Here is a 25,171-nt window from a genome sequence, read left to right on the forward strand (position 1 = left end):
ACTATGATGTGGCGCCCATGTGAACAATGATTGGGCGCAACGTGTCATCCACGTGGAAATTAAAAATAAATTATTTTATAAAATAAAATATAAATTTATATATAAAAAATAATAAAAATATAAAATATAAAAAAAAAACCTTCATCTTCCCCAAATCCCACCCGTGCCCACCTTCCCATCACCCACTCGTCTTCTACCTCCCCCTAACCCCTTCCATTCCTTCTTCCCTTTGCAACCCGCACCCTCTCCCCCAAACCTCCTCCAAGCTCACTCCAACCACCAAAACCAGTCTCCCACAACCTTCCTTCTTCTCTTTGCAACCTGCACCTTTTCCCCCAACCTTCCTTCACCACCAAAACCAGTTTCCCTCAACTCGCACCCTTCCTTCCTTCTTCCCTCAGATCCAAGCTTACTCCCGAAATGATAACCCACGACCAAAACGACAATGTCACATAGGTTTGCAATTCGCCTACAGAATATATCATTGGCCACCTAGTCGTTGCTCCCACTAACCCAACCGCCGCAGTGAAACTGCAACATGACCAGCAATTTTCCACCTGGCCTAGTCGAACTGACCGACGAATAGCCTCTGTACACTCCCACGCCAGCGTTCGCCATCAAGCTCTCTCTACAAATTAGAAGATTTGCAGAGACTGGAAAAATGAGAAATAGGGGGGGTGTGATTTTCTAGGTTGTCAGTGTAAATTCATGGCGGATTAAGGATTGAGATTAAGGGTTAGTTAGTCTCCCTTTAAAATCGGATTAGTGTGAGATCCTACATTGCCCAGGGGAGTGATCCTTATATGTATATTCCCATCCCTACCTAGCACGAGGCCTTTTGGGAGCTCACTGGCTTTGGGTTCCATGGGAACTTCGAAGTTAAGCGAGTTCGCATGAGATCAATCCTATGATGGGTGACCCACTGGGAAGTTCTCGTGTGAGTTCCCAGAAACAAAACTGTGAGGGCGTGGTTAAGGTCCAAAGCAGATAATATCATGTTACAGTGGAGTTGAGCCCGGGATGTGGTGGGGGTCTGGGCCGGGATGTGACAATTAGGGTTTTGTAATCTAAGGGGGAGGGAGAGCTTGAAACCTAAATTGAGGAAGACGAAGAAATGGGTGATGGGAGGGTGGGCGCAGGTAGTCACAAATGGTGATGTGGGTTTGTTGAAGATTGTGGCATGAAGTCTTTAGTTGCAGATTGGACATTTTGGGGGGTTTGATTGAGGCTGGCTAAGTGCGAATGAAGGTGGGATTTGGGGAAGACAAAGAGGTGGGTGATGGAAGGGTGGGCATAGGTGGGATTTGGGGAAGATGAAGGTTTTTATTTTTTATTATTATATAATTTATTTTATTTTATAAAATAATTTATTTTAAATTTCCATGTGGATGACACGTGGCGCGCAGTCATTGTCCACATGGGCCGCCACGTCACAGTTAACGAGAGACTTAACAATTTGACTAACGGATGTATGAGACTATCCCAAAATTTACACTTTAGGTATGACTCTGGGACGAAAAAAAACTTGATAAATGTTGAAAACCACGAAACATGAGGATAGTAAATAGTCTTTTGCCCTAAAAATTAACAACAGTTGTACGGGAAATAAAATGAATGTATGAATAGCACCACTTAAGTAAAAAATGAAACGAAAATCAAGATTGAGATTTTAGATTGATTAAAAACAACATAGCACTGACCAACATTCTTTTTCTTTTTTCAAATGGAGAATGAATCTATTGACTTATCCAAGACAAGCGAATTCTAGACAACAAATAGATTCCTAAATATATGTTTTATAAGGGTATGACGAGAATCCTTTCAAAAAATGATTTGCATGACAATCGTAACCCCATTATAGCTGCATTATGGTGTTTTTAGGGGGGTTCACTTTTTTTATTTTTTGTTTTTGTTGAAAAGAGGGGATGAAGACACCCTAGATCAAACTAAGACATAGCAATAAAAACAATAGAGCGGCACATAAGGACACCTACAAGATCATCGGTTAGATGTTGCATAAGGTATCGTTTGGTACGTGGGACATGACAGGACGGAACGCGCTCGTCCCATGTTTGGTGCACTAAAAAAAGTGGGACGCATTGTCCCGTGGAACAGATTTTTGCTAAATTTTGGTTCCACCCTCACCACCTGGAACAGACTTGTTCCAGCCTATGGAACACAAAATTAGAAAATTTTGGACAACAATACCCCTTAAAATTTTCATTAATTCCACTGTCTACCCTCTTTTCTCCTCCTCCTCCACCACAAATCTAGTAACCTAACCATGGCTTATCCACCGTCTTCCTTGTAGGACGATTTCATCCTCCCTTTCCAATCGGCCCCAACGCTAACCCAATCCTAACAAACCTACCCAAACCCAATCCTAACAAACCTACCCGAACCCAATCCCGCATTCCTCTCGCCGCCTCCCTCATTCCTACTGGTCCGACAACACCTTCCGCTGCACTAACCTTAAGGCCACCCACTTGGCAGGACGTGGCCGAATCCGTTGCTCGACGATGCCACGTTGTTTTTTAGGCGTCGTAAAAAATCAGAGCTTCTACCCTCTCTTTCTTTCGTAGCATCTTTCTTATACCTTTTCTTTCTCGTAACCTTCATCACTCCTAAATCCTTTACCGCATCCCTTCCCTCTCTTTAATCTCCAGATCCTCTACCTTCTTGACTTCCTCTTCGCAACTCAGGACACTTCAATGTTGTCGCTATTGTGGGCGGTGACACTGCTCGACTCGTACCCGGAGGTCCTGGGGAAGGTTTGGTGGCGCATTAAGTGATGAGGTACAGAGCTCAGGCGACAATGGTCTTGCACGATGGTCCCCCACGATGCCTAACCTTCCTTCCCACAGCCATGACGGCTGCAGAAAATCCAATTTATGCATAAAATCTATGGGGTTGAGTCAATGGAGAACCATGGGTACGTTTGTCATTTAATCCTTTGTTTCATTCCGCCCTGCACATACTAAACGTGAAACAAAACAATTGTCCCATTTCGTCCGGTGCATACCAAACATAGCACGAAACCTCTGTTCTGTTCCGTTCCATTCCGTACTGTTTTATCCCGTTCCGTCCCATCTTCGTACCAAATGCTACCTAATCTATTGGGGAGGAAGCTGAAAAGAATATAAACCAAGGTCTAAACTGTAGCTCCATTTGGCTAGCTGATCTGCAACATTGTTCAATTCCCTGAAAATATGATTTAGCTCACAATGCGCAATTCTTCTCATCAAATCCTTGCAACTCTTCAATAGGGTAGCAAGGGGGTGAAAAGTATCTTGGACATATTAGTTCAATAGTAATATAGTAAAGAAAGAGTTCATCTCGATGATTAACTTAGATATGCCTTTTTCAATAGCAAGCTGGAGTCTAAAATACAATCCTCAAACTTCAGCTTCTATAATTTGCCCTTGCCCTAGATTAATAGAGAGACCTCTCATATAATCACCATTGTGGTCACGGAGGATTCCTCCAGCATCGACCTTGCTCAAAACCATTTTTCTAGAGCCATCCAAATTCAACTTAGTGTTATCCAATAAATGTGTTTAAAACATAACATTACATATCTCACCCAATTATTTGATAATGTTTTAATTTTGATAAACTTTCAAACATGACACGACATGCTGTGAATGAGATCAAATATATATCTCTACTAATTAATAAAACACTCATTGTCAACCAAAATCCTATGAAATTACCAGTTTAACCCTTTAATTAAAACAGAACATGAATAAGAAATATGGAACAGAAATGTAATTTCACACAACCAAATTTTGCTGTTTTTTTTTTTCAAAACCTCACCTACATGTGATCCTAACATATCTCTAATTATAAAAATATAAAAAAATAAAAATAAAAATAAAAATAAAAAATAAAAAAACTTTCCACTTCTACTTTCTCTATCACTTCCTTCCTCTTTGCTTCTGTTTCAAAAAAAAAAAAAAAAAAAAAAAAAAAATTTCACACACTTTGTGTGTGTGTTGTTAGTATATATTCAACAATGTTAAACTACAGGTTTCGGAGGAAAATTTCATCCGAACGAACACGTTAGTACACGACACGTTGCACGATCTACGGTGGACCATCCCCCACTTATACATGGACATAGAACGCATGAGTACACTGTGGGTCAAAGGGTCAACGAACGTCATAAAATAACCAAAATACGCAGAGTTTTGTTATGTTTTGGGCCTTCCTTCGTTCCCATCATTTTCTATTTCTTCTCTGCAGACCCAAAAGATAACATGTGCAAAGGATAGAATGTACGGATTATCTCCACTGCCTGGGCCACCATTTTCTTATCCGAATACTTTGTTGTTTTATTTATTTATTGTAGCATTAGGTAGGTCGTGAAGAGATGGTCAATATCTTAATCCAACGGTCCAAAGTACATAAGCCGAAACGGGGAGTGGTACCATTCGTAATTCCTCTCAAACTCACGGGCAACTGTAAGACATCAACAGTCTTAATTTCCCGTTATACCCTCAACCGTACGGTTCCGCTTCCCCGCTTCTATAAATCACCTACCCCAACCAAACCCAGAGCCCACGCCTTTTGCCTTTTCCGTCTTCTGCTCTCTTCTCTCGGCGTCCTCCTCTCTTTCTCTCTCTCCTAGGGTTAGGGTTTCTCTGTCCTTTCTCAACATTTGCTCTCACTCTTTGTGCTTCAATGGAGGAGCAAAAGGTACAGAAAGGCGTGGCCGCCGAGAAGGTCGCACCCGTCTCCCCCATCTCTGTCACGGAGTGCTACCCTCGTCTCTCGATCAAGGCACCCAAGGGTGAAGACGCCATCAAGTTCTACGAGACCGTCTTCGGCGCCGTGGAGCTTGAGCGTGAGAGTGATCTCAAGCGCAAGGCTGACCAGGAGCGTCCCTTCATCTACAATGCTAAGCTCAAGCTTGGGTCCTTCACCTTCCTTGTGACTGAGTCTGACTCGATTGTTGACTCCGGTGACGCCGCGTACGTATCGTTCTCTCTTGCTCTGCTTTTTTTCCAACTTTACTTTAAAATAATTGTTATTACAGTTAGATCTGGAACCCACTGTTTGCTTTGTAGTGTGTGTAGTTTTCATGTTACTACTATTTTTTTTTTCGATTTTTAGTTGAATTTTTTCGATTTTTAATCATATTTTTTTACTGTTTACTTTTCATTTTTAGCTATTTATATAAAATTCTTTTACATTTCTATGAAGATGTGGTCTATTTGCGTGGATCTATTTCTTGCACTTGATTTTTTTGTAGATGTGATAAATTTTCTTGGTTTACCAGAGCTCTGGCTGACGGTGGTTTTAAGCATCTGTTGCTTACTGTTGCGGACGTCGATGCGGCTGTGTCCAAGGCCGTTGAGGCGGGAGCTGCGGCGGTTGGGGAGATCAAAGCTGGTGGTGCTTTCTTTGGCGACGAGCAGCGTTGGGCACAGATTAAGGATCCTTTCGGCATTTACTGGTTCTTCGTCACCCCCCTTGAGAAGAAGGCCGCTGTGGCCGAAGCCCCGGTTACCGTCTGATTCCATCTAGCCCAACCACCATATATCATGACGATCTGTTGGATTAGATTTTAATCAAATATTTAGACCCTTTACGGACCGTCTGATTCGATGACTTTAATTGGTTTAGGATTAGGCTAATCGTAGCTTTAGCCTTAATATTTTGATGAAGGAAATGTTTGACTTTATTTGACCGTTGTTATGTGGTTGGATTTTTAGTATTAAATGAGTTCATGGTTGTTCTATGATCCGTCGTTTTGTATTTATTTTTTATGTTCATTGTTTTTCTTGTCTTTTTAGCTGTTTGGGTGGTTATTGCATGGTGAAAATTACCTTCTTAGACATTGGTACTTGGCGAGAGAAGTTGGCAATGGTAGGGGGTAGTATTGACATTTGAACAGTCTGGATAAGGACTGGTCAAGGAGAGAGATTGTGTCGCATTCGAATAGGGGGTGGTACGGTTTCAGAGAAAGGAGTGGGTAGGACTTTTAGGCTCAGTCTGGCCGAAAGGAAACAAACGTGGTGCTTGTCACGTGTCAATAATCTGGAACTAGGCCTGTTTACTTTGAAATCGTGGTTAGGTTTCGGGAGGTGCATGTCATGGTCTAGAATCGAATCGGAGGTCGGATTCTCTCGTGAGTCGAGACTGGAATTCAATTTTATAGTCGTGGCAGTTGGTTTTATATTCTGCTTCGTTTGAAACATACCAGTGTGTGATAAAAATAAAATATTCTACTTATTTTAGAAGAAATGAGCCGGACAACAGTTTTTAAAGCAGTTTGTAAGTTGCATTTAAAAGATGCTTTAATGAAAAGAGAAACTGAGTCTTTAAGTGATATTATTAATTTTATAATACCCTCATTAGTTTTAAATTAATCTTTCTATACTCACTTTTTTCCTTGGAGAACAAAGTGACACACCACCTATTACTACAAAACACTAACCTTACAGCACCACTGCCATTACCACTACCACTACTATAACCGCCATCACCCCCATAACTTCGTACCACCATTGTTAACCCTACAACCTAACCACCACACCCCATATTGTCACCACCACCATACCCCCAACCTTTGTCGATGTCATCACCACTCCTGCCATCGTCACCACCACCACTACTGCCCTTGTCACCACACCTATTATCATGTCCATTTTTATCATTATATACAATTATATAACTTTTACATCAAAATTTACCAAAGATTTTGCACTGTTTTTATACTCACAACACTTTTAAAAGTATAGTTATCAAACTATTTCGGCCCAAAATAATATTATTGGGCCGAGCGTAGATTTATGTTCGGCCCAAAAATTTTCCAAATATACTATGGGATGCTTGGTGGTCCTGTGTCGTTCAATGAAGGTGGTCGAGTCCTATTGCAAGAAGGAGTGATGGGTCAAAGTCCCAGTACGATAAGGGGTTCTAATGCAATATGGATTCTCGGCCGGCAATGCATACGGCTTGAAAAGAGGGTGAGTTCAAAGTCCTAATAAGAGTAGGATTGGTCGAGATAGAGTTAGATCAGAATAAGAAGTCCTAATCCAAATGTGGTTTCAACTTGATCTTAAGGAGGATTTGTTGTTATAAATAGAGAGTAGAGTGCATCATTCGAGGCTCCTCCAATTGAACACACAAATTGCCCCGCGCAGACCTCTCAAACATCTTAAGATTTTTTATTTTCTTCTTCTGCCAACACATATTCGGTTTGGATAAACAACACTGTGAAGGCAACCGGCAAACATCTTCAATTTGGATAAACAACACTATTGCTGTAGAATCAGCCAACCGAGGAGCACCTTCAGTTGGATAAACAGCACTGCGTCGAGGTCGATTGGTTACTTATCCAAGTCTAGGTCGAGAAGGGTTTCCGAATCTTTATTGGCCGAGGTCATCTTATTAGCTTTCTCAGCGAAGTAAGGTGTTACAAGTTACTACATTCGACGCATTGAACGCCGAGTGGTTTTATGATTGGATACTCGCAAGTGAGATTCAGAGTTCGGCATTCTGACGGCCGAACCACATTTACCATCAAGACATTCATCTCCCTTGAGTACTTGTGTCCATACAGTCTGGTGTCGATTCGACGTGCTTATACTCTTACGAATATAATCACTGTGACCAAATCCGGCGCCAACGATTCGTGAACTTCGCAGAACTAGCAGCCTTGTCTTCAGGCCCAAGAACCAAAAGGCCGAGACTTGTTCTTTCCTCGGCCGCAATCAGAAGATCAAGAAGTCAGTAACGCGCTCAATGCGACATCAACAAATTGTACTTCTCGACCAAGCTCGGCCAACGAGTTGGCACGCCCCGTATCAACCGAATGACGTAGTTAGCTCATTAGTTACTCAGTCTGCGTGCCACGTAGGCTTTGTAATTTTTAGTGTCAACATTTTGGCACGCCCTGTGGGACCCAGTGCTAAACCTTCGGAGTTTATGACCATTGAGACACAGTCTGTCAAAAAGAAAACAGTCATAGGAAAGTCAACGACCGACCTGCCAGTACAAGGCCTTGGACAAGATTTGTCATAAGTACAAATCCCCCTCATTACTATGCCACCTGAGGCTGCAAGTGCGACACACCGAGAAAAGGAAGTTTGTCTCGGCGGCCAGCCTCGCAACGCAGAAATTCCCAACAAAGTTGCAGGCATTTTCATCGAAGGAATAATGGATGATTGCGACGAAGATGGTGGGCAAGGTTCTGATCCCCCGACTAGGTCGTTTCTTCAAAGTCGACTTTATGAGCAATCTCAGCAGGTTGAACAGTCGATTGGCCAAAAAATGAACAATTTGCTCGAAGCAATACAAAGCAATAGTGATACGCAGACTAGATTGCTTGAACTATTGGTCAGTAAGCCTTCGAAGATGGTCACGTCAGCCAACCTCGACAACTTCCATTTAAGAATATTCCATTGCAAGCCGAGACAGGATTCGCTCGGCTCCAACCAATTGACTTGGAAAAAAAAGAAAGATCAAGCAGTAGATCAGACGGACCCAACCAGGGATGGGAAACAGCATCTGTCAATATGATTGAGGTCCAAAGGATGATCAATTTGGCCTTAAAAAGGGGGCCGAAGTTCCCAAAGTTCATCCATCTGTACCCGGCTTATGTGGAGAAGTTCGACTATCCTAAAGGCTTCAAGATCCCAGATTTCAGCCTTTTTGCTGGAGAATCACCTTTATCTTCGTTAGAACATGTGGCCCGGTTCACTGCACAATGTAGAGACGTTAATAGTGATTTCCATAAACTGCGACTATTCAACTTCTCACTAACAGGTTTAGCATTTGCTTGATACATCAACCTCCCACCTAACTCCGTCCAGAGTTGGGAGGAACTGGTCGAAAAATTCCATGAACAATTCTATCGACCGGGGATGGAAATGTCAGTTTCATCATTAGCTAGGATGGCTCAAGCCTCAGATGAGTCGCCAATGGAATACTTAACGAGGCTCAAGTCAGCCAGAAATTGGTGCTGAGTACCTTTCCCTAAATTTGAATTCATCAGAATCGCTCTAAACGACCTGAACGTGGAATACAAGAAGAAATTCCTGGGGGCAAGTATTCGAGATATGTACGAACTGGCTCAGCACGTTGAGCAATATGATTATTTGCTCCGAGAGGAAAAGATCTCAAAGTCCTCGTCCCGAGGAACGATATACAAGAATCCCACGGTTAGCTACGCATTAGCCAAAAGTGGATTCCCAATACGCCAGTGTGGACGCGGCTAAGATAGTAATAAACAAACCATACGCTTGCAAGGCATTAGCTCAAATCAATTCCAAGGATGCTAAAACCCACTCGGCCTCTGAAGAGACGATTAAAACATCAAAAGTCTCCACTTTCGATATCACCAAGGCCGATGCAATTTTCGACCAGTTATTGTTAGCAAAGATCATAAAACTTCGGCCAGGACATAACATTCCTAAAGCCGAAGAGTTGAAAGGCAAAACGTATTGCAAGTACCATAATTCAAACAAGCATACCACCAACAATTGTGTCGTGTTCCGTGATGCGATTCAAAGTTGGATTGATAAAGGTAAGTTAAAATTTCCTGAGAAACAGATGGCTGTTGATGTTAATCCCTTTCTCTCGACAACAATTGGCATGGTAGACGCTCATCTACCTAAAAACAAAAGGAAAGGGAAGGCCGGTTCGTCCCAGTACAACATGTCCTTAAGCAGAACTCCCAGTTGCGACTCAAGATTGATTTATTCTCCAATGAACCACCCACGGAGTTTTCGAGGCCGGCTATAGTCGAATCAATATCATGTTCCAGTTCCGAAGAAGCTGATGGACCAATGGTTTTGTGCGGCCGTTGTAAGACACGCGTTGTCCAAACCTAACCTAAAGAGAAAACACCTCAGGCTCCAACTTCATGGCGATCGACCACGGTTGCAGCGACACCTCTAAAGGAACTCGGTGCCGACTAACGTCCGAAGGTGTTTAAAAGACTCGGCCCTTAAGTACGACCAAATAGTCCAACCTCAGTCAAACAGCGTATTGACTTTGACGTACCGTTTTATAATGAGGACTACTACTCACGTAACTCTAGCGGTTCGAGTTCATCGGTGAGTAAAAAAACCTTCAAGTCGTTTAAGCCATGCGACCAACGTTGGTATAGTTACAATTCTCCCACTGGCATGTATACGGCGTTATCTAAATCTCAGAAATGTCGTCACCAGCAGATAGACTGCATGGCCCGACGACAGGAAGCACAAGCCAATTCGACTACCTGGTGGCAACCAAAAGATACAGTAGGAAGCGGCGATGACCGACCAACCCCGACCATTATGGCCAAACTACTTCAAGAGAAAAAGGCAGTTGATTGCGGTTTTGAAACCACCATTGCAGAATCTGAAAAACACATCAAACTTCTGCTTCGGCCTAGGGAGATGAAAGCTCGTCTCCAGTATTTCAGACAAGAAGCCAAAAACAAGCACCCCCTCTTACCTCTGCAGGAGCCATTAATAAAAGTCCAGCGGAATCTACACCTTCTATTCCTCAACGAATCCTTGAGTACATGCGAGAATTTCACAAGAAGCATTCCGCCAATGACTTGTATAGCCTACCCAAGGCATGCCAAGAAGCTCTCGACCTGGCACTAACTTGTCCCGATGCTGAATAGATTATCCAGAAAACCACTGATCCAACAATAAAAGCTAAATTCCAGAATATACGTGAGGTTCGCGTCCTCGATTTTGAGGTTGACCCATACACAGACATAGATATCGCCCAGCTTCCTTTCTCCCTTGAAGATCTTCAGCATTTGCGATATCATTTCGAAGTGTTCTCGGCCGTATCACTCTTCGGCCTTATGGTCGATGAGAAAGATCGTGTGGCACATTTAGATGCATATCTAGACACAAGGAACGCTCGAATAACCTATGAAGAACGAGCCTGTAAAACGTTGCAGGAACAAAATCAAACCTCAACATCGAACATCCTCGAAGACGATAACTATAATGAACCAGGTCCAGGTGCCATTCCCCAAGAACAAGCATCCGAGGAGGCAAAAAATGACCATGACAAGAATGCTCAAAAGCATGATACTGCCCTTGATCACCCAGAGGAAGACAATCAGGACCCGATGGGTCCCTTAGTCCTTGAAAACATGGAAATCAACATGGTCCATGTTTTACTCGTTGAATTTCGACCAACCACACACCAGATTTCTTGGACGGGGACGTGGTTGCCGAGGAAGCAACATAAGTCGATTTCATCACCACTGAAGAGGATGGGCAAGTGAGTAAAGACGACAAACTTAAAGCAGCCCTAGCCGAATTATTTCCCTGTTCCTCTTCTGTTAATCTCCAACATCAAAAGCCGTTGTACGTTATGGCTTATATTGAAGGATACCCCATTTCTAAGGGGCTTGTCGATTGTGGAGCCACAGTTAACATCATACCTCTATCTATCATGAAGGCATTACGTCACTTTGATGACAAACTTATACCGTCAGGGATAACAATGAGCAGTTTCGTCAGCGACAAGTCTCAAACCAAAGGGGTGCTCCCGTTAGAAGTAAGTGTTGCAGGTCGCAACCACATGACCGCATTCTTTATAATTGACTCAAAGACTGAATATAACGTATTGCTTGGCCGCGACTGAATCCATCAAACGAGCTGCATTTCTTCGTCGTTGTACCAGGTCCTCATCTTTTGGGATGGCAAATCGATTGTGGTCCACCCAGCTGATAATCAGCTGTTCGAGACCAACATGATTCAGGCCCGCTATTATGACGATCACGTCGGCTACATTACCCTACAGGGTTTCAACAAGTACGGACGGTCGACTCGAATCTTAGTTTAGAAAGCCATCAAGGTAGGCGCTGAGACTGTATACCAGGATTCGGCAAGACTTGGCTTGGTAGACTTAATTACCAGTAACGATGACTGATGCTTAACAAGAAAGGCGTCGGGTCGCGGTTTCATACACCATGGAACTTCTGTTGGCTCATTGGTATGTTATTTCCAAGCATCCACACTCGGGCATAAACTTGATCAAATTTTTGGCTGAGGGAGACAACGGCCTAGTATTATCGTTAGATAAAGTTCAGGCTGCACCGGCCGAACTCGAAGACAGTAAACCCCAAGTCAAGGATCCCTTAAAAGAAATAAATGTTGGAACGGCTAAGGACCCTCGGCCGTTATTCATTAGTGCATTGTTACCTCACTTCATGAAGACTGAACTTTGTCAATTGTTACACGAGTTTAAAGATTGTTTTGCTTGGAGTTACCATGAGATGCCGGGCCTCGATTGGAACCTCATTGAACATGAATTACGCATCAAAGCTGGTTGTAAACCTTTTCGGCAGCCCCCTCGTCGATTCTCGACTGAAGTACCGCTCGGCATAAAAGAAGAACTAGTTTGACTTTTAAAAGCTGGGTTTATTCAGACCGCTCGATACGTCGAGTGGCTAGCCAATATCGTCCTAGTGCTCAAGAAGAACGGCGCCTTACGCATCTGTATCGATTTTCGTAATTTGAATTTAGCCACTCTTAAGGATGAATACCAGAGACTGATCTCATATTTGTTAATTGATGTTGTAGCTAATCATGAAATATTGTCCTTCATGGACGGCTATGCCAGCTACAATGAGATCTTTATTGCTGAAGCTGACGTTCACAAAACCACTTTCCGTTACCCGGGGGCACTCAGTACATACGAATGAGTCATCATGCCATTTGGCCTCAAGAATGCCGGTGCCACATACCAACAAGCTATGAATACGATATTCCATGATTTGATTGGTACGATCATAGAAGTATATATCGACGATGTGGTAGTAAAATAGAAGAGTCGCCGAATGCATTTGGATGATCTTCGGCAAGCATTCCTTCATATGCTTCAGCATAATCTCAAAATGAACCTGGCCAAGTGTGCCTTCGGTGTGTCGGCTGGTAACTTCTTGGGTTTTCTTGTACACCATCGTGGCATCGAAGTAGACGAAAATAAAGCTCGCGCAATCATTAGCGTTTCACCCCCAATGACCAAAAAATAACTCTAGTCGTTACTCCAAAAGATAAATTTTCTCCGTTGTTTCATAGCTAATTCGGTAGGTAAAAAGAAAGCATTCTCTACGCTCTTGAAACTTAAGGACTCAAATAGATTTGAGTGGCTAGAAGAACATCAGGCGGCTTTCATGCAAATCAAGGTCTACTTTACAACTCCACCAGTACTCGTACCGCCTCTCAAGGATGAAAATAAATCAAGGTCTACTTTACAACGCGGTAGGCCTCTCAAACTGTACATTTCGACAGTCGACGAGTCCATCGGTTGCCTCCTCGCATAAGATAACGATGTGGGGCGTGAACAAGTTATATTTTATCTCAGCCAGAATCTGAATTCGCTTGAGATCAATTATTCACCCATCGAGAAACTTTGCTTGGCTTTGTTTTTCGCCACGTCAAAACTTCAACATTACATGCTCCTATCAGTTACACAGGTCATCGCCCAGACAAATGTTATTCGTTACATGCTTAATTGGCTTATCGTCAAAGGCCGAATTGGGAAATGGACAATGGCATTATCAGAGTTCAGTTTGCAATACGCCCCCCCAAAAGCCGTGAAAGGTCAAGCCCTAGCCGATTTTTTTGCCCAACATCCCTCTCCTTGTGGTTTTGGGGTCAGCGAAGTCGACATTGGTTTAGTCGAAACACGAGACAACTACTAGAAGATGTACTTCGATGGTTCTAGCACTTCAACCTCGGCTGGGATCGGCATCGTCATTCAATCTCCCGACCACTATCGTTGGTACTTCTCTCTCAAGTTAGATTTCAGCTGTACGAATAATCAAGCCAAATATGAAACTCTCATCATCGGCCTTCACGTCCTCCATGACTTAAGAACAGCTCGTATCCTCGTCCTTAGTGATTCCAAACTAGTGATTAACAAACTAAACGGTATTTTTCGTTGCATGAGTTATACTTTGGCGCCCTATCACATGGTTACCACCTATTTGGCCGAGTCATTTGAGGGCATTACATTTGAGCACATTTCGCGTGTTCGAAACACTAATGCAGACGAACTCGCCCAAATAGCCTCCAGAGCGTAACTCCCAGGAGGCGAGTTAGGCCGGGCAACACCGATAGGACGACGATCTTACCCAGCCTTGGTTAATTAGCAAGTTTTCCAGCGCAACCACATAATACGTACACGAGTGATGTCTTTACCATCATTGCTAGAATGAGGAGACCCCGTAGAAGTATGTGCTGTCGAGACATTGCCAGACGATTGGAGAATGGCCATTATAAGATATCTCGACAACCCCAGCGACAAACACAACCGCAGGACAAGAGTCCATACCACAAACTACATGTCATACTAGAATGAGTTATATCGAAAGGGTAAGGATGGTTTATTGTTATTATGCCTCGGCCCACAAGAGGCAACCTAAGCAATTGTCGTGGTACACAAAGGGATTTGTGGGGTTCACCGATCCGGACATGGCTACTTTTGGCCGAGTATATTGAAGGATTGCATTGAATACGCACGAGGATACATACAATGTCAAATTCACGGACCTATACAGAGAGTCCTGGCCGAATTAATCCACTTTGTTACCAACCCATGGTTGTCTAGAGGATAGGCAATGAACGTAATCGACAAAATCATACCGTCTTTCGGAGCGGCAAAACACGCATGGATACTAGTGGCAACCGACTACTTCATTAAGTGGGTTGAAGCAAAATCATATGCCGAGTTGACGACCAAAGAAGTTTGCAATTTTGTAGAGGGAAATATTGTAACTAGATTCGGCGTGCCAGAAACGATCATAACTGACAGTGGTACAATTTTTACAGCGGACATGTTTAAAAAGTATATGGCAAATCTAAATATCCGACTCGAGCAATCTATGCCGTATTATCCACAGGCAAATGGGCAGGCCGAAGCAAGTAATAAGGTTTTGATTGGCATTCTTGAAAAAATGGTAAGAAAGAGACCTAGTATGTGGCATTTGAAGCTAAATGAAGCATTATGGGCTTATCGAACTTCACCCCGATCAGCCACTCGAACAACTCCATACGCTTTAACTTATAGACACGACGCTATGTTACCGATCAAACTAAGTATAAATTCATTGTGAGTGATTGAACAAAGTAGTTTGTTCAGTGCCCAATACAGTCAAGCCATGAGACAAGAGTTGGAAGACTTACAAGAAGTTTGGCTTGACACTTATAACTTATTAATGGCATAGAAAAAGATTGCCAAGCGAGCTTATATTCAGCATGTCAGACAAAAAACGTTCGGCGAAGAAGAGTTAGTATGGCTAACCGTGCTACCGGTTGGAATTAAAGACCTTAGGTTTGGAAAATGATCGCCAAATTGGGAAGGGTTGTTCGTCATACTTAAAGTCCTTGGCAAGGGGGCATACCATCTCCAAGATCGAACCGGTTTAATTTACAAACTAACAATCAATGGGAAATTTTTAAAGAAATATTATCCAGTCATATGAGAGATGCGGGAATAGAAGTTTATTTCATTAATAAGTTTGTGAAATGAGTATACAAATACAGATGGTCGATTCGTTTACAGCTAAATGTTCTTAAGGTGAGGAAGGAATGAGAGATTCAAGGACGACCTTCAACTCCAACCACCTCACCTCACCCATGGTGACCTCAGCTTTCCGATTTCTCTTATCTATCTTCAGCTGCTTAACCCGCCGCACACTAGTCGCGTACTCGGTTAGGCAAGATTTGCCGCCCGACTCAAAATCTTTTGCAAGCTCGGAAGCAACTACCGACCTTCGGTTTTGAAGTTCGACAATTTGACGGTCAAGGTCGGCCAATGTTTCTTTCTTCGTCTTCAATATTTTGACCTTTTGACGCAGAGCTTCTTGATTGACCGTTGCAGTTTACAAGTCGCTTTCGGCCTGAAGAGCTATCTCGAAAATACCAAAATATTCTCAAGTTCGTTCCAGGGTAGAACATGCTCGAGTGATGGCCTTATTGCTCAATTGACCATTAGCTGCAAGATCATTCAAACATGCCCCCACGGAATCGAGGCCCTGGCGTTCGGGAATTTGTAAAGCTAAGAGAGACAGGAGCTCCTGCAGCTTGACAAGTGCATCTGATTCGTTCGTTGACACGAAAGGTTTGGTTGTAGTTGTCAAAAAGCCAGCCACTTCCGAGGTAGTTACAATAAGAGCATCAAACTCGAGTTCCCATGAAGGGTACATATGAAAAGATTTCAGGCAAGGAAAATCTTAAAACAAGGAAAAAAAACTGACCGAAAGAAGTTGTTTAAGACCTGCCGGGAGGAGACTTCGGCCATATCCCCTGGTTCATTGCTCAAACCTGGAGAGCTTAATGGCCGAGCCCAGTGCTTTAGACTGTTTCTCAATTCACGTGGCCGATGAAGGTTATCTACATTCGACGGCCACTGAAGTGGCCAGGAAATGTAGATAGCACCATTTAGCGCATAGAATTCGGTGAAATGAGAAAGTAGGCACCTGACATTTAATATTTTCCTGGTTTAGAATTCTAAGACAGAAGAATGACCAAAGGTAAAGAACACGGGCACTTACGAAGGCTGAAGTGGCTTCTTGGGGGGGATACTAAGGTCCTGATCTTGCGGGTGAATGGACATTTTCGCCGTCGCTTTGGGCTCAACATGAGGCCTTTTTCCATGATCGGTTGCAAGGGAATCAACCTGGTCAGTCACCTCGACCACAGGGGGAGGATTAGTGGAAGGAAGTTTAGTTGGTTGAGGACGACTCACCAACAAAATCTCGTCACTTTCATCATCCTGAAATAAAGAGCTGTTTAGTACTTTTGAATCTAATGAAACGAATAGAGTTACTAGCGACATAATCATACCTTTTCGAAGATGATCGTCGATTGTTTTTTCGAGAGGTTTGTCCTGACGGATAGGGTCATTTCTTACAGGACGGGTGGAACTGTCGGTCCCAGAATTGCAGGTTCTTCGACCAGCGGAGTAGCCACTAGTTCAGCCACAACCCCAAGGACTCGTCGGGCAACTTGGTAGGATGGTGTTGGCCTTTTTTTCGTCGAGGCTTGGACTACCGAAGCGGGAGGAGAGACACTAGGAGCAGTCGTTCCCGTAGTCCGGCTGGAGATCACGTGAATCTCCCGTTCCCCCTTCTTTATTAATTTCTTGATGCGTTTTAGGGTTAAGGAACTTCACCTGCTATCTCAGCTTCCGGGCGAGGCCATTTGCTTTGCGGGGATTGCACAACGACTTTGGTTTTCTTGGAAATGACAGATTGTTTCGTGGCCGTTGCTGCAGCAATCACATTCGCTTTCTTCAACGCTTGATTGTCTAAGAAAGCGAGCTCAAATTAGTGAAGTTTAGTGATAATAAAAAGGAGAAATAAAGGTAAAGGCAGTTGTATACCTCGGGTCGTCTTTTTGGATTGGGGGGCAGAAGGTTTTTTGGGCCGATCGCCTAAAATTTTGTTGACAATGTCTTCGACCGGAACCCCAAAAAAGGCCTGAGTATACTTTTTCCACCAATCGCCGAAGGTGTCAGTGCCGAGAGATTCTGGAAAAGTTGGTCGGAGGCGGAATGTTTTGCACCGTTCCTGACACTCTTTTTCGGTATCTCTACACTCCATCTCTGAAGAGCCAGAAAGACGTTTTCAGCTTAAGAGGGAGTGGAAAGTAAGTAGAGGCACGGGACAACCTTTGAGGTAGCCGAGTTGTCGGGCAGTGAAGTGAGGGTGGTAGACCTCCCAACTCGCTCGGCGAGAGTCGCAACTGAGGGGAAGGTCTCGTGTTAACACGATCAACCCCCAATTTTGATGAAGATCAGCATCTTCACTTTCACTCCATGCTGATGTTGAAAGCCTGATGGAAGATGAGTACCCTTGGCGACGACACACTAAAAACTCGTCGTCGGAGAAGACATCTAGGCTGAAGAAATATTTGAAGACTACTTCAGCTTGATGATGAGGCACCGGCCAAGATGCCAACTGAAGGCTGAGTGATGTAGTGGATTGGAAGTTGGGGATCTTTGGCCGAAGTGTGGTGAAATAGACTTGTAGCCAGAGTTGGAAGACCTAAAGATGACCGTTTGGTTTGGGTCAATTTTGTTAATGGTCGCCTCGGCCAAGCAGCGGAGAAGATTGGTGAGAACAGTCGAGCTGAGCGCAAGGGTGTGACCACTAGTCAGGGTTTCAACCACAGGCATATTTTCGACCAGTCATTTGTTTGACTTGGTACAACAAATAAATTTGTTGTACTTGTAAAATAGGAAGGCTTCGTATTCCCCCTTTCGTAGACTCGCCTCCCATCGGCCAATGAAATAGAGGATGAAGGTGTTGTAGTTAAAGATGTTCTTGTGTAACTTCTGAACCTCTTCCTTTGAAGGCTTTTGACCATCTCTACTTAGCATCTTAACGGCTCGTTCGTCGAAAAATGCCTTAAGGTCGAGGTTTACCGGCATCCAAAGAGGGTTGCATCTATCGGGATGCCAAAAGGAGAAGTCCCAAGAATAGTTGAGACGTCAAGGATGGTAGGGTCGAGAGGGCCAAATGGAAGGATCATGGTATTGATGGCCGAGCACCAGAGACTTAGTGTTGCCATAAGAAGTTCCTTGTCTATGGTTAACTCCATGATCGAGAGTCTAATGGCATCATAGATACCAAGAGCCTTCCTTTCTTGACCGAAGAAGTTTTCCATTTAGATGACCCAGGCTGCCCAATTGGCATTGGTCGTAGGCCAAGCTCCTTGGGGCTTTGTTAGGTCCCATTTTGACCAATCAAATCCTTGCAGCAAGGGTGTCAGGCAGTGAGCCTTAAATGAGTGGTGCTCAGATCACTCTCGAAGCGTATAGTTTTGATAGCACTTCGATAAATGAAGCCTTTGCATTTGTTGCACTTGTCAGAAAGCTATAAGATGAAGGAAGCCATTGATGAAGATTGGAATTGTTAGGGTTTGAAGGAGGGATTGCTGGTTTAAGAGCCTGAGATTTTCTGGGATTTTGAAGGCAAAAATGGCTAGAGGATTTTCAAGGTTTCTGAAGGCGTAAAATGCAAACGGAATGGACTCAGGTATTTATAGGAATTTCGAGAGGAAGGTTAAACGTTTGATCTTCAAAAGCGTTTGATTTTCAAATTTTAGGGCGAAATTGACAGGCAAAATCACTAATCATTATGGATATCTTGGGAATCCAAGGGATAGGATCAAGTTTTTTATGCTTTGAAGGTGCATGATTGCATGTTGCGGCGGATTTAATGCATTAATACGGAAGAGACGTTTCGGCTGGCCCATGTTTTCGAGGATCATGATTAAAGGCTGCTAGGTTAACCGAAGGATTAACACGCAGCAAGACGTGCAGGGGAATTCGGATCGTGCGATCATGCTTCATAAATGCGCTCGATGGATGGGATGTCTGAGGCTTTTCTGGGTTTAAATTCACTTCTTCAAGGTCGAAAATCGGCTAAGGGATTCTAGGCTGAGGACCTCAGAAGCGAAGGGGCAATGTTTGGGCCCAAAATAATATTATTGGGCCGAGCGTAGATTTATGGTCGGCCCAAAGCTTTTCCAAATATACTATGGGCTGCCTAGTGATCCTGGGTCGTTCACTGAAGGTGGTCGAGTCCTATTGCAAGAAGGAGTGATGGGTCGAAGTCCCAGTACGATAAGGGGTTCTAATGCAATATGATTCTCGGCCGACAATGAATAGGACCTGAAAAGAGGGTGAGTTCAACATCCTAATAAGAGTAGGATTGGTCGAGATAAAGTTGGATCATAATAAGAAGTCCTAATTCGAATGTGGTTTCAACTTGATCTTAAGGAGGATTTGTTGCTATAAATAGAGAGCAGAGTGCATCATTCGAGGCCCCTCCAATTGAACACACAAATTGCCTTGTGCAAACCTCTCAAACATCTTGAGATTTTTTATTTTCTTATTCCGCCAACACATCTTCAGTTTGGATAAACAGCACTGTGAAGACAACAAGCGAACATCTTCAGTTTGGATAAACAGCACTGTTGTCGTAGAATCAGCCAACCGATGAGCACCTTCAGTTTGGATAAACAGCACTGCGTCGAGGCCGACTGGTTACTTATCCAAGTCTTGGTCGAGAAGGGTTTCCGAATCCTTATTGGAAGAGGTCATCTTATTAGCTTTCTCGGCGAAGTAAGGTGTTACAAGTTACTACATTCGGCGCATTGAACGCCGAGTGGTTTTATGATTCGATACTTGCAAGTGAGTTTTAGAGTTCGGCATTCTAATGGCCGAACCACATTTACCATCAAGATATACATCTCCTTTGAGTACTTGTGCCTATATAGTTTGGTGTCGATTCGACGTGCTTATACTCTTACGAATATAATCACTGTGATCGAATCCGGAACCGACGATTTGTGAACTTCACAGAACTAGGAGCCTTGTCTTCAAGCTCGAGAACCCAAAGGTCAAGACTTGTTCCTTCCTCGGCGCAATCGCAAGATCAAGAAGTCAGCAACGCACTCAACGCAACATCAACAAATTGTACTCCTCGGCCAAGCTCAGCCAACGAGTTAGCACGCCCCGCATCAACCGAAAGACGTAGTTAGCTCATTAGTTACTCGGCCTGCGCGTTACGTAGGCTTTGTAATTTTTAGGGTCAACACAAACGCTCAAATATTTTATTTTACAATGGATTATTCTTAAAGAACAACATAAGTAATCACTAAAAAAATGTTGCAATCCCAAACTGGCCTTTAAAGAGTTTGTGAAAATTAAATTTAGCAGTTAAATACTCAAAACATAGAAGTTATACCTCTTTCTTTGGGGTTTGTTCTTTCTTTTTAGGAGAAATCCGGTTCTCATCCTTCCCTTTGCTACTCTATTGATTAAAATCCTATTCATTTTCAATTTTTGATCAAGGTCCTTGGGTATTAATAACATCATTAATTATTTCAATAATAAAATATTTTTTCATTTCTAAATATATTCATTTAATGTTAAAAATGTTACAATTAGTATATTTATATTTATGACTAAATTTTTTTTATCACATATTCTTAGTTTTAGTTTGTACCCATTTTTAATTTGTAATTCTTTTCTAATTTGTACCCATATATTAATTTCTTTTTGTGTCCATATTTTTTAAAGTTTATTTGTATTTGTACCCATATATTTTTTTTATTTGTACTTTTTATTTTACAAAATGTACCCATGCTAATTATATGTACCCATTCATGTAAAACTTTTTAATCTTAAAGTTTACTCATTCTTAAATATACCAATTTGTTATATGTAAAATTTACCTTTTATATATATATAAAATCTATTCAATTTTTTTCTAATCCATTTTTAAACTTATATGGGTACATTAATTCTTTTTTCTTTGATTTTAAAATGTATCCATGTCAAGTTTAATCGAAGAAATTTACTAATGTTATTAAGCCTAATATCTTTTTTTTTTTGGTGATTTTGAAGAATGTGCCAATGTTTTGATACAATTTTTTTGGTTAATTTTGATGAATGTACCCATGTTTATACACACAGACACACACACACACACACACAATAGTATATTTATATTTTAATATTTTTAATCCTTCAAATTATGGTTTTTTTTATTATTTAAAATCTCATTTATATAAACAACTAAAATTTCTAATTTTTAATTTAAAAAATATAGTAATATACATAGAAATAAATTATTACATTAATTTCGGGGACTTCAATCAAAAATTAAAAACCAATAAGGTTTCAATCAAAGAATATTCATAGCTAAAGATCGCATCCAAAGTCTCCCTTCTTTTTATTTTTAAGGTATACATCATTACTTGTTGGGATTTTTTATAATTTTTTTTTAATTTTGAGTACAACAATATATTTTATACTAAGGAGAATGGGAGTTCACTATCTACGAGAATCAAACCTATGACCTCTCACTTAAATGTGAAGAGAAATACCACTATATCATAATACTGAGTGGCTAGGACTATTTATTTTTCAAGTCGCTCTTTAAAGATTATCTAATATAAGCTACATCGTTAGTCAATTTATTCATCTAACTTGGTCTACAAAATACTTCATAAATAACAAACAATGCGATGACCAAAAAGACTTCACCAATTGGGCCTAAAACAATCAAATATTATTTGTCAAATGACCCAAAGAAAATGAACCGACGACGGGGCCGCAAAAGAGGACTAAGTAGCCCAAAATAAAAGGATGATTGCAATCTAATTTGTAATCGAATTCGTTATCTACGAACTTCGAACATAAAACCTATTACTTTCAAGTGAAGAGGAATTCCACCAGACCGTAGTTCTGAGTGACACATATTTTTGAACCTTGTAATTGTCACAATTCCTTCATATACTTACAATTGCATTTCTACTTCCGAAGGCATCGTTTACAATTCAGTTGCTGTAAATTTATCCAATTTAGTATCAATATTCACAAAAGATTAAAGACGTCGATGGAAGCCCTTGGTTTTGACCAAAAGATAAAAATTGTATTAGCTGTCGATAAGCAAAATTGTGGTTTATGTAAGCATCTTGATATGGTGCAACTTATGATTTCATTTTATACGTGGTGGTGGTGTTGTTGGTTTATCAAAAATAATAAACCTGACTTGTAGGTAACATGCATGTTAATCATCCTATGTTAGAGGTTTAGTATTTTTAAGTGGATTTTAACAAACCTTTATGGTTGATTTAATAGATACTAGATGAAGCATTGAAGATATTTGATTAGTGAGCGACCTTTTTTTATGCAAAATGATCAACATTGAGACACTCATGATAGTAAGCACACTGAATTTGTCAAATATTACCGTTGAAAATTGCATATCTAAGGAGATTGTCAAAACTGATTGCGAAAGAAAAACTAAATTTCATTACCAATATAGGAAAAATCATTTTTCATAAATTGAGTTACAGAAAATAATTTCATTCTCATGGAAGATACATAAAGAACATTGTTCAAAACTAAAACATATTCAGAAGACAATCTCAACACTACCCAACCAACTAATTCGACAATCTCTTTATTTTCATTTCCAACATAAACATTGTAGATTTTTTATTTGTCTGCTTCAATCTTTGAAATCTTTGCCAAGAGTTTGTTATGTGTGTAGAACAACCAATGTCAAACCACCAAAATTTTTAAGGAATAAAAGCCATATTTGGTACAACAGTGATATAAATATCAATGGTTTTTATACCTTTCCTAATGAGTCAAGCTTTAAAGTCAGGACAATTTTTCTTTAAGTGTTCAGTGGATTGACAGTGAAATCATTTCTTGAAATTGATTGCATTAGGGTTGAGACCAGTGCTCTTGGAAGCACCATCAGTATTACAGACAACTGAAAATTTAGCATTTTCTTTGAGCCAAAGATAGTACCTGGTTTAGGGTTTAGGGTTTGTACTCCAAGTTATTTTGTTGTGTATATATTTGTACCTTATTTGCGGGATGTGGGATGTAGTGCACTTAGGAGTAATGGTCTGTTTGAGAATAATTATTGGTGGATTAAAAATCACTTTAATTTAGAGTGTTTAGCAGATGCATTGGATAACTGAATTTGTATGGCTAAATTTTAATAGTCTCAGTCTAACTGCATAAACACAAAACCCCACACACTAATGTATTGTAAAAAAACTCGTAGCAAATTATTAGGAAAGGGATCCTCTCCAGATCCCTTCCACCTGAGCCAACTGAGCACAAAATTCAGACCCTTGAAATTTAATCCAACGACTAAAGTTATTATAACTTTTAATGCGCCCCCTGTTTTTAGCCGTTAAATCAAATTTCAAGGGGCTAGATTTTGTGCTCAGTTGGCTCAGGTAGAAAGGATCTGAAGAGGATCTTTTTCCAAATTATTATAGTTAAAATTTCTCCATGGAGCTCTCTGAAATTGCTAAGATTGGGTCTACCTTCAAATAACTTTAAAGAAAAAAAACGTAATAAATAAAAATAACAACCTTCTAAAATGTATCCAGCAGCTAATTAAGTTATCTTGGGAAAGGTTATGTTACGAAAAATAAATTTGTAGATAAAATTTATAAATCAAATAATGTGTCATCAATACAAATGAGCACATTTATCAACACTTAAGTAATAATCCAATCATTAATTTCCATGTCATTTAATTTACAAAATTTAGTTTATAAATTTAATCTCCTTGCATTACCCTTTTAGGAAATGTCAAAAAGACTCTCAAAAGTGAGACTATTCATGAACTTTTCATCATCTCATGTTTCTGGCACAATTTTCGTGCCAACATTACAAATCATTGTGCAAAACACATGAGATGATGTCCTTTAGTACTACGGTCTAGTGATATTCCTCTTCATTTATAAGTGAGAGATCTTAGGTTCGATTCGCGCCAAAGAAGAATTTGAATCAAATTATTGTTAGCACATTACAAGGCTAAGCTCACCCATTTTCCCTTAGTGTAGATATATTGTTTGGTCAAAAAAAAAAAAAAAAAAAAAAAAAAAAAGATGACCAAGAGTCTATGAAGAATCTGCTTAACATTTCTCTCTTATAGAATGTAAATAGGTTTAATAATAAAGAAGTTACTGTGAACATTGTAATGTTGTATCACTTCTCTTCGCACTCGCGTAGGGTTAAAAGTTAGATTGAAATTTTCAATTTTGACATGAGAAATTCCAAATTCGAGTATTTCTAGAAAAAAAATTGAATGAATATTGAAATGTAAATATAGATTCTGATTTTTTTTTAGTAACTGTATGCATCTTGTAATTAAACTCTTACATTATCGCGTCAATAGTTCTGGATATGTTTTATTTTTAGCCTTTTATATTTAATCGCACACTTATATATAGAAAGTGAGTGCTTGTACATGTTGTTGGAAAAATAAGGTTTAATTGTTATATTAAATTACATAAAAAATCAAGAAATAATTCATACAATTATATATTAAAGTAATACATGTACATGAGTAATCAATGTCAAATGAACATGACTTAAATGATTAGAAAAACCTGAAGATACAATCGAGGCAAGTGTTGGACACTTTGTTCTTAAGTAGGGAAAGTACCGCATCAAGACAGGTAGTTTTTGGTTTTGAACCTTCCGTAGTGTATTACTATCAGATTTACTTGGCTAATTAGTGAACGGGATGTCTTGAATTGCTCAGCCGTTTGTGTAAACCAAGATAATAGTAATCACACAATACCTTTCCAGACACCTCGTGGTTGCTCAGTTGTGTTCATTTTGACCTTGAACAATTCTCGATTTC

At 40.9% G+C, this 25,171-nt stretch overlaps 1 protein-coding gene across 1 annotated transcript; it reads left to right on the forward strand.

Moving 5' to 3' along the window:
- The first annotated feature begins 4,568 nt into the window (after positions 1-4,568).
- LOC137727961 (uncharacterized protein At5g48480) lies at positions 4,569-5,746 on the forward strand. Its single transcript, XM_068466824.1, has 2 exons — positions 4,569-4,973; positions 5,282-5,746. The coding sequence occupies exons 1-2, from the start codon at positions 4,684-4,686 to the stop codon at positions 5,517-5,519; spliced, it is 528 nt and encodes a 175-aa protein (XP_068322925.1). The 5' UTR covers positions 4,569-4,683; the 3' UTR covers positions 5,520-5,746.
- The last annotated feature ends 19,425 nt before the right edge of the window (positions 5,747-25,171 follow it).

Source organism: Pyrus communis, chromosome 3 (assembly GCF_963583255.1).
Source record: "Pyrus communis chromosome 3, drPyrComm1.1, whole genome shotgun sequence".
In the NCBI taxonomy this organism is placed as follows: Eukaryota; Viridiplantae; Streptophyta; class Magnoliopsida; order Rosales; family Rosaceae; genus Pyrus; species Pyrus communis.

What these genes read in the sequence shown, in the direction of transcription:
- LOC137727961 (XM_068466824.1), top strand. Translation starts at nt 4,684, where the DNA reads ATGGAGGAGCAAAAGGTACAGAAAGGCGTGGCCGCCGAGAAGGTCGCA. An exon ending in GTTGACTCCGGTGACGCCGC is followed by an intron (nt 4,974 to 5,281) that starts GTACGTATCGTT and finishes TTGGTTTACCAG; the next exon opens with AGCTCTGGCTGACGGTGGTT.